At 37.1% G+C, this 14,125-nt stretch overlaps 1 protein-coding gene across 2 annotated transcripts in view; it reads right to left on the bottom strand.

Annotated features, from left to right (window-relative positions):
• The window catches only part of LOC5568501 (Golgi apparatus protein 1), a 30,384-nt gene that overhangs the window by 1,322 nt on the left and 14,937 nt on the right, over positions 1–14,125 (bottom strand). For both annotated transcript variants that reach the window (XM_021853639.1, XM_001652269.2), the window contains exons 4-5: positions 12,751–13,501; positions 12,586–12,692 (exon numbers count right to left, since the gene is read on the bottom strand). In XM_021853639.1, the coding sequence (XP_021709331.1) occupies positions 12,586–12,692; positions 12,751–13,501 (858 nt within the window). The remainder of the gene's footprint in view (positions 1–12,585; positions 12,693–12,750; positions 13,502–14,125) is intronic.

Below are 14,125 nucleotides of genomic sequence, written 5' to 3'. Positions count from 1 at the left end.
AATTCCTTAAGGTTTTCTCCAGAAAAGGATTCCTCCAGGAAGAACTTTCGATCACAACCATATTTTTTAGTCCAGTTCCGATAGGGATCCATTCCATTATTACAGGGATTTCTCCAGAGATTCATCAAGTGATTCCTCCTTAAAATCTTCTAAATACTCCTCTGGTTATTCCTCCAGGAAAATCTCTACAGAACTTCTTCCAGAGATTTTCCCAGATATGTCTCTAAGAATTTCTTCATAAGGGAAATCTCTACATGGATTTCTCCATGACAATTCATTCATGAGTTCCTCTAAAGATTTCTTTCGAAAATTTCCAAGGCAAAATCTCTACAGGGTTTCTATAGCGATTCATCCAGCAAAATGTGGGCTTCGTAGCCGTGCGGTTAGTGTCACCGAGGCATTTAGCCGCATCGTGCTAAGGAGTGTGGGTTCGATTCCCGCCTCAGGCCGAAAAACTTTTCGAGAGGAATGTTTTCCGACTGTGCCACTGGGCGTTGCATGCTAGTCCGTTGTCTAGTGTGGTGCTTCCTTCAAAGGGCAAATAGCCCACTGGAAGCATTAACGTGTAGTGTCTTTTGTCTTTTAAAATTTCTACAGTGATATATCCAAGGATTATTCCAGGAAATTCTCCAGAAATGTCTGAAATTTGTTTTTTTCAGGATTTTTTCGTTTTTTTCAGGATTTTTTTTCCAGAGATCATACCGTAAAGTGCCGTAATTCAGCGCAGTTAAGGAATAAAACGATTCAAATTGTTAATTAAAAATTAGTATTGCATCAACAAAAAAGCTTTATGGATGGATCGCTAGCGAATCTATTCAAGATTATGGGAAAAATATAAACTAGACTGTATTCATAATTTACAATTGTGATTTTTTTGAAATTGTTCACTCGTTGAAATTGCCTAATTCCGCGCATTTTTTAAACGCTTTTCCATATTCCGCGCAGAAGAATTCCTAATTCCGCGCACTCATCAAACAATCAAATTAACATTAGTTTTGATAAGGGGCTGCATCCATTAGTTACGTAACACTTAAAATTGAAAATGTTCAACCCCCTCCCCTTCCGTAACACTTTTTGTATGAGAAAACGTAGAGTTTTGTATGAGCAGTAACTTTTTAGTCTACGTTCAGTTTTTTTATTAACTCTTTGTCTATCACATGAAATAAAGATAACCAAAACCGTGGCATTGGTACGTGTGAATTTCGTCTAGGGGAATGTGGGGCAATTTGGCCATCTTAAGAAAAGTCGTAATAATTGAAATTTTTAGATCAATACACTAGATACGCACGATTTCCGTCGTCTTAAAAAAAAAACACGAATGAATTTTTTGTATTTTATGTTGTGAAATTATCCCATAGAATCTAACAATTTAATTATTTTATTCACTGAACTGGAAAGTTCAGAAATGAAATACTCTTTCGAAATCTACTGAGCTCATATTTGGCTTAAATATGCTTCTTATTGCATAGTTTTAGACAATTCGGTCGAGAAAAAACCCCCACCTTCTTCTTCTTGGCATTAACGTCCTCACTGGGACAGAGTCTGCTTCTCATCTTAGTGTTCTTATGAGCACTTCCACAGTTATTAACTGAAGCTTTCTTTGTCAAAGTTGCCATTTTTGCATTCGTATATATCGTGTGGCAGGCACGATGATACCTCATGCCCAGGGAAGTCAAGGAAATTTCCACTACGAAAAGATCCTGGACCGACCGGGAATCGAACCCAGACACCTTCAGCATGGCTTTGCTTTGTAGCAAACTGCACTGTTCATACAATACAAGGTTAGTTCGCATTATTGCTTGGAATCAAAGGGTTTTAAGCAAATCAATTAATGGTATCCACTAATGCCACGGGTAACTGAAACTTATTTTTTTAAGCAAAAAGAAACCTCAGAAGAACCTAAGGGTCATCCATAAATTACGTCACACAAAATATGGCCATTTTCAATCCCTCTCCTCCGTATTATCATACTTTTTGTATGGAGGCTTCGTAAATTATGTAGAGATCGTAAAGTTTCCGTGAATCATTTCCCGAGAGTGTGTCGTAATTTGTGGGGTCTTCTACAAATTACGACCTGTTGAACATGTGAAAGATATGTTGTTTTTAGAATAATTCTATATGGATTGTATAATATAAATAAGAATCATAAACAAGTATACATTGCCAATGTTATGTGTGGTTCATTATGATAAGTAAATTTTGTGCGCACAGATGTACACACTTAATTCAGAATGCCGAATCTCGGCTAATTTCAACCGAGATCCGCACAGCCGAGCTCGTGAAAAAAATCTAAGTGTGTATAGACTATTTTGTTGGGGCTGTGCATAAACCACGTGGTATTTTTCCCTGCAAGGGATCGTCCATAAATGACGTAGCATTTTAGGGGGAGGGGGAGTCTACGATTTTGCTACGAACCATGTATCAAGTATGGGAAAATAAGCTACGAAGGAGGAGGGGGTGTCAAAAATTGGTCAAAAGATGCTACGTCATTTATAGACGCTGCCTAGTGGGCTTTCCCGATATTCCGCTTGTACATGAAACGTATGTATGCATAGTTACTTTTCAGAGAAATAGACAGATGTGAAGACGGATATAGCATGTTTTACTTGTTTGTTGTTATGCGAAAAACAGTGCGCGGAATTAGGGCATTATGAAAAAAGACGTGGCCTAATTCCGCGCAATACTTTTTTGAATAAAACTCAATAATCATGCTAATATTTGATAAGATTTCATAGAAGCACCATGAAACATATCTGTAGCAAGTAGTTCCATGGAATATTGCATAAAAAATAAAACATTTTTAATAAAGAAATCGCGTTTGTTGTTGTCCTACAGTCTTAGCGCGGACGCTAAGAAAATTAGAAAAATAACGTCTACTCCGACGGGTCTTCACTGATTATTTTTTTATGCCGCGAAAAAATGCCTTATTTGCTTTTATTTGTGATTCAAACTTATTCTTAATCAAAGTAGTCTCGAATAGCATTAAAAGTTGCTGAAAAATTAATGTGTATTTCCATATATAAATAATTTTGTATGAAATGCGCGGAATTAGGCAATGCGCTGAATTAGGGCACTTTACGGTATATGAAAAATAACATGTCTACATGGATTTAAGCATAAGCATTGATGACCATAAAACTCGTAATCGCAACTCCATGATTGACCGGAATAATCAAAATTGTACAGGGAACCAACAGAATTATTAGCCTTGGGCCGGTTTTCCTGGCACATTTTCCAAAATTTTCCCAGTTGACAATTTTGCAAATCGAAGAACTCAACGCAGCGCAACTCTATTTTTTCTTCATGCAAATAAAGTATTCTCTAAAGCAGTGGTGCTCAACCTGCAGCCCAGAGGTGGCCCTTGTGGAGTCATTTTGTAGAATACACAAATGAGATGCCCATCACTTGGATTTGAATTGCCCTTCAATAACATTTAAAAAAATGATCCATGAGTTTTATATCCAAAAATGTTAACACGCAATAGTTAAATTTACCCAACTCAATGTTCCTTTAGACTTACGTTATGAATCACAACTATCTCGCCAGAAATCCTCAAATTCCTGAGGATCCTGAGGTGACAATTCGATAGAATCACATTAGAAAACTCCAAGAGCCCCTGAGGTACTTTCAGATGGAGCTTTTTAAGAAAACAACTGAGATCACACTAAGAATCTTTAAGGTTCAGCTGAGCATTCTCTAAACCCCGTTAGAAACCTATAAAATTGCGTTTTGATTTCCCTGAAAGTATAAAGGATTTTTTTGGAATTTCTTAGAATCGTACTAGGATATGTTATTATATTCAGTGATCACACATGTAGAAGCATAGGGGCCCAGATAGCCGTAGCGGTAAACGCGCAGCTATTCAGCAAGACCAAGCTAAGGGTCGTGGGTTCGAATCCCACCGGTCGAGGATCTTTTCGGGTTGGAAATTTTCTCGACTTCCTAGGGCATAGAGTATCTTCGTACCTGCCACACGATATGTACATGCAAAAATGGTCAATTGGTATAGAAAGCTCTCAGTTAATAACTGTGGAGAGTTAAAGCTGAGAAGCAGGCTCTCTCCCAGTGGGGACGTAACGCCAGAAAGAAGAAGAACATGTAGAAGAATATATCTCTATTTTATATATTCAATTCCCGGTCGATTTTTTTTCTAATTTTATAGAAAATTATACTATTATTGATAAAGGATTGTTTTCAAGAATAAAAATACTGGTGTAAATGATCAGTAATTGAAGAACACTTTGAATACAATACTTTTGAGTACCAACATATTCTGAGAAAATGTTTTAAACATTAATTCAAAACTTCGAGTAAGGACATTTCGAAACACGCAAGAATTTTTTTGAGCAACATTTTAAAGAAGCATAGTTAAACAAAGTATAGATTAAAACAAAAAAAATGAAGCATTTCAATGGAGTTTGGTGTTTAGATTTTTAGGCTCAAAAAATGATACAAAACGATTTTCTCGGTGCTCATCTCAAATTCCCGGGTTTTCCCGGTGGATTCAAATTCCCGTCTTTTTCCCGCTTTTCCCGGTTCGGTGGCCACCCTGAAAGCACTGCCCAGCAAAATGTGGAAACGAGAAAACACACTTCCACTCCGCCGACGCAAAAAAAAAACTATCCTACTTGCTTGGGTTTTACTAAGCGCACCTAAGAAACATGTCTACATGGGTTTCCCCAAAAATTGTTCTAGCAATTTCTTTAAGAATTCACCCAGACCGGGTATCCCTCTAAAAATTCCTACAAGAATTTCTCCAGAGATTCTTTCAGGGTTTTATTCAAGGATTCATCCTCTACAGGGATTTCTCCATAAATTTTCTTTAAGGGATTGCTATGGGAATTCCTCCAGGGATTTCTCAAAAAATGTCTTCAGGAGATGCGTTTATAGTTTATAGTTTGCTTGTCAGTCCGGTTTGGCGCTTTCCTGACCAAACACGTAGCCTAGCCCGCTTCATGGTCTGCTGGACTTCGACGAATTGACTTTTTTGGTCACGTCTCGGATGGAAAGGTTGGACCATTCCATAGAATAAATGGTGGGTTTCAAGTTTTTTGCTGATCCATCTGTGCGACTGATTAGGATTTTCGACCACCGCGCCCAAGACTTGCTGGCGTAGCTCTTCTTGTTTCGAATGCATCTTGAAAACTACTTGACAGATCGCGATAAAATTTTGCATACATAACACTCAAAACTAGTATTACTCAAAATTTCATAATTTTTACTCACGCTATAAAAAGTTACACCTAAAACAAAGCGTCGCATTTTTCCGAGTGCAATCTTTAGGCTAATCTTAAATAGAAGCAAATAAACTTTTGTTACCTAGGTCAACTCAACAGACAACAACAGTCTTTCCTTACCCGATAAGCACACTTTTTTGTTGAATTATTCAAAGCATCTACCGAAAATTTTGTTATTCACCCGAGGTCATTCACACTGTCAGCAAAAGCCAGGAATGTTATTAGGCTGGAAGTCACAATAAGTCAATTGGCCATAGGTAGTGTAACCGGCACGTTCACTTCGCCATAAAGATTTTTCTTAAAACAAAATTGGAATTCGACTTTTACGTCTTTTGGCACTGAGCTTAATGTGGCTAATCAGGTAAAGTTTGTCGGAGTCATTCCAGATTCCAAACTTTCTTAGACACCTCACATTGATTTCAGAGTCAAAAAATATTGCACTACCTTCGGTCAAAGACGACGATCCTTTGGTAAAACCTGGGCCCCCAAACCCAAGTACATCAAATGGATTTACACATCAATTGTTCGACCAATATTGTCATATGGATGTCTTGTGTGGTGGCAAAAGGGCGAGATGAGAACAATCCAATCAAAATTGGACCATCTCTAAAGGATGTGCTTCATTGCGATGTCTGGTGCGTTCTCTACGATTTCCAAGGCAGCGATCGAGGGTATTTTCGACGTTGTGCCACTACATATAAACCTTAAAAAAAGCACTTTCTTGCTCTAAGCGTTTATGGGATCTACTGGAGAAAAAAAACAGTGAATTGTAGATCTACACACACTTCACACACTTTTGATGAATTGGGATAAAATTGTCCTTGCTCCAAGCTGTAATGTTCTGTCAAAAGTCCTTAGAGTGCTTTCGGTAAAATCGATATGTATTATCATATATGCCCATAAATGCATAACAGTCCCACGTGAGTTTTCGTCAATTTTTAGTTAGTTACGGGAAACTTCATTAAATTGTGTGTACTTTCATGGTACAGGTTGAACTCAATTATCCGGAGACTCGATTATCCGGGGACTCGATTATCCGGAATTCGATTATCCGGAATTTTAGACTCGATTATCCGAAATTTGGTTTTTAATGTTCTTGTTTTTCAATTTTATGCATAAATCTGAGATAATTTGGTATTGCAATAAATAATATGAATGATTTTGCAGTTTTGAACGTATTTAAGAAATGGAGAGTTCGAAAAAGTGTTTTTTTTTGTGTATGCTGATAAAAATTTGTTTTTTTTTTCTTGTACAGACCCCTAATGTTCCTAGAAATAATTTCTGGCTACGCCAGCGCACCATATAGATAAAACAACAAAAATAGATAATATTTATGTTCTTTTATCGAAGATTTCAATTTTTTTCTTAGTGATTCGATTATCCGGAGTGAAAAAAATCGATACTTCGGATAATCGAGTCCGACCTGTATTATGAGAAAACAGTACGTTTGTTCTAGAAATGTGAAAAACAACATCGAACTTGGAACGTGGGACATACACGTTACTAATAAACGCATGTCAGTCTCGCGACTTGTGTGATAAGGACTCGCGAGCAATTGTGTTAATAAGGAAGTCAAGTAAGGGAAATATATTTACCCAAAATTCGTCCCCTTAATGCTACAACTTTTTAGAGTTCAATTTGTCGAAACATAAATCTTAATTAAATCTTGTAGGTATTCACAGATCATAAGCGTGTGATTTTTTCTCGTACTTGTAGCGACGCCGCCGTCTTGTTTCACGCTCTGGTAAAAATAGCTGGTTTGCTCTCGTGAATCCAATGCCCAGAGCACCGTGTTGAGACGAATACGGTGGTCCTTCTAGATGTTAAGCCCGCAGTTTATTATACACCCATAATCGACAAGCATTAGTTGGTGTGATGAAAGGCGCTTATTGGTGACGGTGTATCTCGCTTTCAATTCTTTTTTTTGTTCTCTTGCGATTTTGGCAAGTTCATCAATGGGCGTATAACTTCCATCTGAGTCGGTGTCCTCCAAAGATTTCAAATAGCTTACCCAATGTTCAGGGTACGCCTTCGGTGGAAACTGAAAGGTGTCGTCGCCACCTGCATTGCCGTCACAGCCGTCCTTATTGTTGAAGCCAGCGAAGTTGTCTTCAGAGCCCGCGTCATTGTCCAACGGGTCGCCATCGGCCAATATCCTGCACTCATCCTCGGAACTAACAGAAGTACCACAACTTTTCAAATAATCGAGAGCAAAAATTTCCGCGACTTTTAATGTGGACACTAAACTGTCAAAACAACAATAATTCACATGTGAAGACCGATGCATCGTAGTAAGCACTGATTCAAGAGCAAATAAAAGCATATCAGTCACGCGTACATTTTCCCGAAAACTAACTAAATATTTTAGAAAATTAATAAACAAAATGTATGTAATACTGTAATCAATAGTTCATTGCACCATTTGAGTGCAAATTTGGGTGCGAAAACATCGTTTTTTCAACTTAATTGGAGTAAATAGAGCAAAAAAGTGTTCACGACTTCTATCGCGTTTTTCTTAGGTGCGTTGTTTTGCTACTGGGACTGGTATGCATTTATGGGCAGTATAAGTCTCTGACGAGATGAACTGAATAAAGCAGATTATTCGAGCTTGAGCTGTGTTCAAGAGCGGAGTCAAATCTGTAAGAGTTTTATTATAAATCGCATTATTATTAGTGATATTTATTGAACTTTACACAAGCGATCTCATAATTGCTTGTCATTTTCACACAATTCCCTTCACGAGAAGAGTGGAAGTCTGGCTACTTGGAAAGAAGTATATCAAACAATATACTATGTCATACTGATGGCTCCCTTCTTGAAGGTAGAGCTCAGAGCATTAATGATTAATCATAAATTTAATCATGATTAATGATTAATGATTATGATTAATCATAAATGTTAATCACTAATCACAAAAAAATAAGATTTAATCATTAATCACTAATCATAATCATTGCAATATTATGTTTTAATCAATAATCATTAATCATAATCATAGAGATCGCTAATTTTATTCAGTAATCATAAGTTAAACATATAACCAATCATCAATCAATCGCTGAACAAAATGCAACAAATTTTACAACATTGCCTTCTGATGTTTGAATGAATTTTGTATTTCTTATATCGTGTGGTAGTTTATGCCTAAGAAGGTCAAAAATCTAGTACAGCATGGTTTTGCTTTGTATCCGTGGGCATTACTATACGCCTATGAAAGACCCTTAAGTGTTTCCCACGTGTAGGGCGGTGCCTTTTTTCAGTTATAGCACCAAATTTTGAGCTAGCACTATTTTTTTAATCGTTCATAAGATTTTAGCATACTTTGTATGAATATCCGATAATTAGCACAACATTTTCGAGATCTAAAATTAGTCCTTTTCCCCTAGTAGGTAATTCTCTTAATAGCTCTCTTGCTGTTTTTGTTCATGTTCGATGTTTGCTATCTAACATCGCCTGCAGATATCCATTGATTGTACCAAAGCGGTTAAGTTAATCTTGATTGAACGTTTGATGATTATTAACAATTCAGTTTGAATTGTTTTCTTCAGGGATGGGAAATGTACTGTAGCAAACATTTACCACCTCTACATTTACATGTTTCTACACGATCATCAAAATCCAAAGCAAACCATGACCGTTCAAAACAAAAAAATGTCACGGCTCTCCAAAAATTGTAATCTTCTTCTTCTCAACGTTTTTTCAAACCCGAATGCGAAATGACTCGAGCACAGTGGTGACACGATTTTTCTGGTTTTCGGGGTTTTGCATTTTTGCTGGATAAAGGCAGCATGAAATTTAACTTGTTTATATGTATCGAAACTGAATGATCGTGCTCTTGCTGTTAGTGCTAAATAGATTTCAATTAGTTGAAAACACAAGCGAAATATAAGCAATTGAATTTAATTCTTGATTAGATATAAATTTTATATAGAAATCTATTGTTTATTCATACTCTAATAATTTTTAACGAAGTTCCAAAACTTCGTTACAGCAAATTATTCACAATTTTCAACCACAAACCATTTTTACTGAAATCGAGAAGGGCAAACATTCCTTGAAAACATTGTTCGAACACCATATGTTACCATTTTTATTTTTTCATAAAGATCTCATTAGGAAGTTCCTACCAAATGTTAAAACTGATTTCGCCCAAAATTTCCCCAAGAATTATTTTCAAAAATTTAATATATAATACCCTCGAGAATGAATTTAATTATTGGTTCGCAAAATTCATGTAGCTCAATACGTCGAAAGCTTTATTTCAGAACAAATATAGTGCTTCATTTTCCCTTTGGAGGAATCATTAGAGTATGAATAAACAACTAATTGAAATTAAACACTTCACTTTACATAAAAAAAATACTTAGAATCACTAGTAAGGCGAGCATATACCATTGAACTCTAATTTACAATTTACCGGGATTTGCTTGCCATACTAATGATTCTTAATATACTCTTATTTCATTTATAAAGTGAAGTGTAGATAATCAACTAGTTTTTTTTTACCAATATGTTGACTATTTTTCTCTGAAAATTGACAAGCCCTAACAACACAGCATACTATTCAATATCGCTTGATACATCCGTTTAAAATTATAAACGAGTTTATGATTTTGATATGTCGCAAGTACGTTTCGCAAAGCCAATATATTGGCCACTAATTCCAGGAAACTGGTTCTTGAACCAGAAGAATTAATCTAGATTTGTGATTAAAACAGTTTGCCATTACGAAGTTCAAAAAAATTCTATATACCGTAATTCGGGGTGTAGTTGATCAGTGGGGAGAAGTTGATCATTCTCGTACCCACATGTATAAACTGCCAGGAGAGCTATTATTATTATCAATTATCACAAGTTGTGTCATATCGTATTACCTGATAGCTCCTCTTGATGTTTCTAAATTCGATTCGTTGTTCAAAATTGTTATACTAAGGAAAAAACAGATTTTTAAGGAAATGTTCGATGAATTGTTGAAGGGTTCTACCCTAAACATTCTACTATTGCCAACGCTATATAAAGACACCATTTAAATAAACTGTTTCGTACATTCCATATATGTTCTGTGAACCCAGTTATATTTTATATTTGTATTGAGGATAAAAAATCATTTACAGAGATAAAAATGTTCTTTTTGTGAGCGAGTTGCTAATTTTAAAGAAAATTGCATACCTTTAGGCGTTTTATTTGGTGTATTCTGGATTTCACAACATTCAATTCTAAAATTGACCGATTTTTCAACAAGTTGTAAGATTTTTGAGACTTGATTCGGGATCAGTGATCCCAAATTTAGTAAATAGCATATCTCTTTATTTTAGGAAACGTGTCACAGTAATTGATCAACTTCACCCCGGAATCAAAAATTATTTTTTTTGATTTATAAACAATGTTTTTGTTATTATGATAACAATTCGTAAAAATTTCGTTTGTATAATTCGATAAACATCCAACCAGTAGAGGTTTTAAAAATATTTAGATGAGAATACATGCATCCTACTAGGAATTATAGAACAGCATCGCTCAAAAGTGATCAACTTCACCCCATTTTACGGTACATAGGGATGGTACACAAATTATGTCACGCTAAATTTCAACTTTTTTGACCCCCTCCCCCCCCTCTTTGTCACGTTTTTTGTATGAGCCCTCCAAAATTTTTGTAAGGCTTGTCACGCTTGGCTTGAGACCACCTGCCCCCCCCCCCCCTCCGAGCGTGACGTAATTTGTGCATGACCCCATAGGATTATTTGTTGAAAATGAGTATTATTCATCATTATCTAGTCTTAGTGTATAATCTATTGGTGGCATACTTCAAGCCATTTAGTGCATATATTGGGCATTAAATCATTAGTTAATGAATGATTAATCATTGAACAAAGATTAATCATAAAAACAATAATCAAATGATTTATTTATCGGTTTTCTTATAATTGAAAAAAGTCCAAATCAAATAGCTCTAAGCATGATTTTTCGTTTAGTCATCATTTTCTAATCAATTAACTTAACGCTCCGGTCTTGAACCATCCTTCTTTAGCCTCGGTCTGCAAAACAATGAAACTTAATAAATGGTTAGGTAATAACGTTTAAGACTTGATATGAAAGTAGCTAATAAATCTTAGGGAAGCTACTCCAGCACTCCCCGCAATTAAATTTGGAAATATCGTTGTTTTGGAATCGATAACCACAATACTAAAATCAAGCAGCAATTCTGAATCTACGGAATTTCGTTAAAAAACGACTGAAAAACATTATTTTGAAATTTCAAATTTTGATAAAATTTGACATCAGGCACGTAAGGGTTAATCATGATCATTAATCATAATCACTTATCATACTGAGTTTAATCATTAATCATAATCATTAATCATAATCATTAATCATTTCAAATAAAAATTTAATCATTTATCATAATCATTAATCATAATTTGGCTTAATCATCAATCACAATCATTAATCATGACTTCAAAAATTTTAATCATTAATCATGATAAAATTGAATTTAATCAATAATCATTTAATCAATCATTGCGATCCGTTAATCATTAACGCTCTGGAGAGCTGATGCTGGTGTATAGTCTCGTGAGCTAAGGCTGAATCAGTTTTACTCACTTGGTAGACACTGCACCGTTTCTCAGCCGGAATTATTTGCTCTTATGTGTGGAGTGCAATCAGCACTTCAACAGCGCGTAATGGGTAAAGTCGAATACTTCTGTTCGGATAGTCAGGTTGCCTTATATGTAGCTGTCCAGTTTTTGCGCAAATGCGATTTCAAATACTTGGTAAACACTTATTAAGTGAAACTGTTTTCAGAAGCCTGAATTTTCAGGATATTCTGTTATTCTTAACCCGATATGGTCATAAGCTACAGGCTCTCTTTACGATTATGCGTTTTTAAGTGCTCTTTTCAGGGCGCTGTTCGAACCCATTGTGGTGTGGAGCTATATGCTTTCATTTCGCTTATACGATTTGACACTACTCCTATTTCCTCCCATCTTTCCCTTCAATTTCTTCTCCCATCGAGTAGATGATGAAATAGGCTAAAATATGGAAGTGCCACAAATCTCCCAACTGGAGGGAAAGACGCCTTTTGAGTCGGCCGTCGGATACCTGATAAGGATCACTGAAGGTATTCCTAGGGACCCTAGAATTTCGCACCAGGATTCACGCATAAATAAAAATGTGACTTTAGAAACCGTTCTGCTAAAATAAGATACTTTCGAGACTTTCCATTGAATAAAATGACCTTTAAGAGACTTGTATTATTATAGTGATCGAGTCGTTAAATAGAAACCGGCTGGTAGCAGGCTACATAGCTACATGGAGGGGATTCGTCCTAAAAATGTATGAAACTTACCACAGCCGCATTGCGGAACATTTCCATTCGCTTGGTCAACGTAGTTTTGCACTCGTCATCTAGAGCTTTCGATTCGTCCTGCAAGATCACCTCCAAGCATTTGAGCACTGAAAAAAACACAATTTGATCATAATTGAACAATCCTTAAAAAATACCCTCCCTTACATCGTCCATTGCCACTTTGCACGTTGGAGCAATACTTAAGCAGATCCACGGCACAAGCCCGCTGCAACATCGGATCCGCATAGATGTCGGCCTTACCCTCTTGGATCAACTCCGCCACTTCCACCTTGCAAGCCTGGTTGATGATCCGCTTCTGAAGGAACGCCTGTTTTAGGCATTCCTCCACCATTCCATGATCCTCTTCAGCCGTCCCATCCTCACCTGCCGAGCTACACAGGACTTGAATCTCGTCCTTGCACACACTCTGAAGCAACGGGTTCAGCTTGTAATTCAGTGCTTGCTCGTGCAGAACTTCTGTCATTTGCTTCTCGCAGTCCGCGTGCAGCTTGCCCTCCCTGAACTTGACCTTCAGGCAACCGATCACCTTTCCGTTCAATTCCTCGTTAGCCTTCGCACTGGCCACGATGTCCGTACAGTGATCGGCAATGTCCCGGGCGCAAGAATTCTGCAGCATCGGATTGAACCGGTAGTCCATGTTCTGTTCGATCATCCGGTTGACCACCACCAGGTGGCACCGCCCATCGAATAGATTTTCGTCCTTATGGATCTTCAGACAACCCAGCACGGCCGTCGGTTCCGTGTCGCGGCAGTACTGGTGGATCATGTCCTTGCACGTACTCAGCAGGATGTAATCGGTGGAACTGTCCGTCAGTTCGGATTTCTTGATGGCGAACAACATGTGCTGGCACTGTTCTCCTAGCTTGCCGTGGTGCGTTTGGAGGCACTCCAGGACCTAGCGAGGGAAGAGAGAAAATTTAACAGTTGGTGAATGGACGGGATTCACCACATTGCTGTCTTTTTAATGATAATCCTCCAAGAATGGTTTGTAACTCTGAATTAAATACCTACAATATAGAAATGCAAAGACCCTCAGGTTTTTTTTAATCATGTAGATATCACTAAAATCTGAGCAAACTCTAAACCGGGAACTACAACAGAATAATAAGATTCTGTAGATTTTCATAGCTTTCGTCTTGAATCCAGTGTTCAAAGTGATGGGTAGTGTGCAAAACTTGCGCTAGAAGGTGGATGTGTTGAAGGGATGTGTAGAGATAGGACGAACAGGAAGTAAAAGGTGAAGGCAGCATGCCGATGAACACCTGAATGTAGTTGAAAGTGCAAGCAATGTGGGTCAAGAAAGAATTTTAGTATACCATTCAATAGCTCAAGAACAATAAAGCAGCTGGTGATGATGTTTTCAGATCAAGATGGGGGGTGGGGGGGTGGTCGAAAAAGCTACAGAACAGAAACCGGAGCAGTAGAATATAATATAATATTAAGAGTCGAAGTTAGAAGCAAGTGAAATATAGAACTACAAGGTACGAGGAAAGGAACTGGCCTGGGATTGAATTCATGA

The sequence above is a fragment of the Aedes aegypti genome, chromosome 3 (genome assembly GCF_002204515.2).
Source record: "Aedes aegypti strain LVP_AGWG chromosome 3, AaegL5.0 Primary Assembly, whole genome shotgun sequence".
NCBI lineage: Eukaryota > Metazoa > Arthropoda > Insecta > Diptera > Culicidae > Aedes > Aedes aegypti.
The sequence above is the reverse complement of the archived record's forward strand: the minus strand, read 5'-3'. Positions and strand labels throughout refer to the sequence as shown.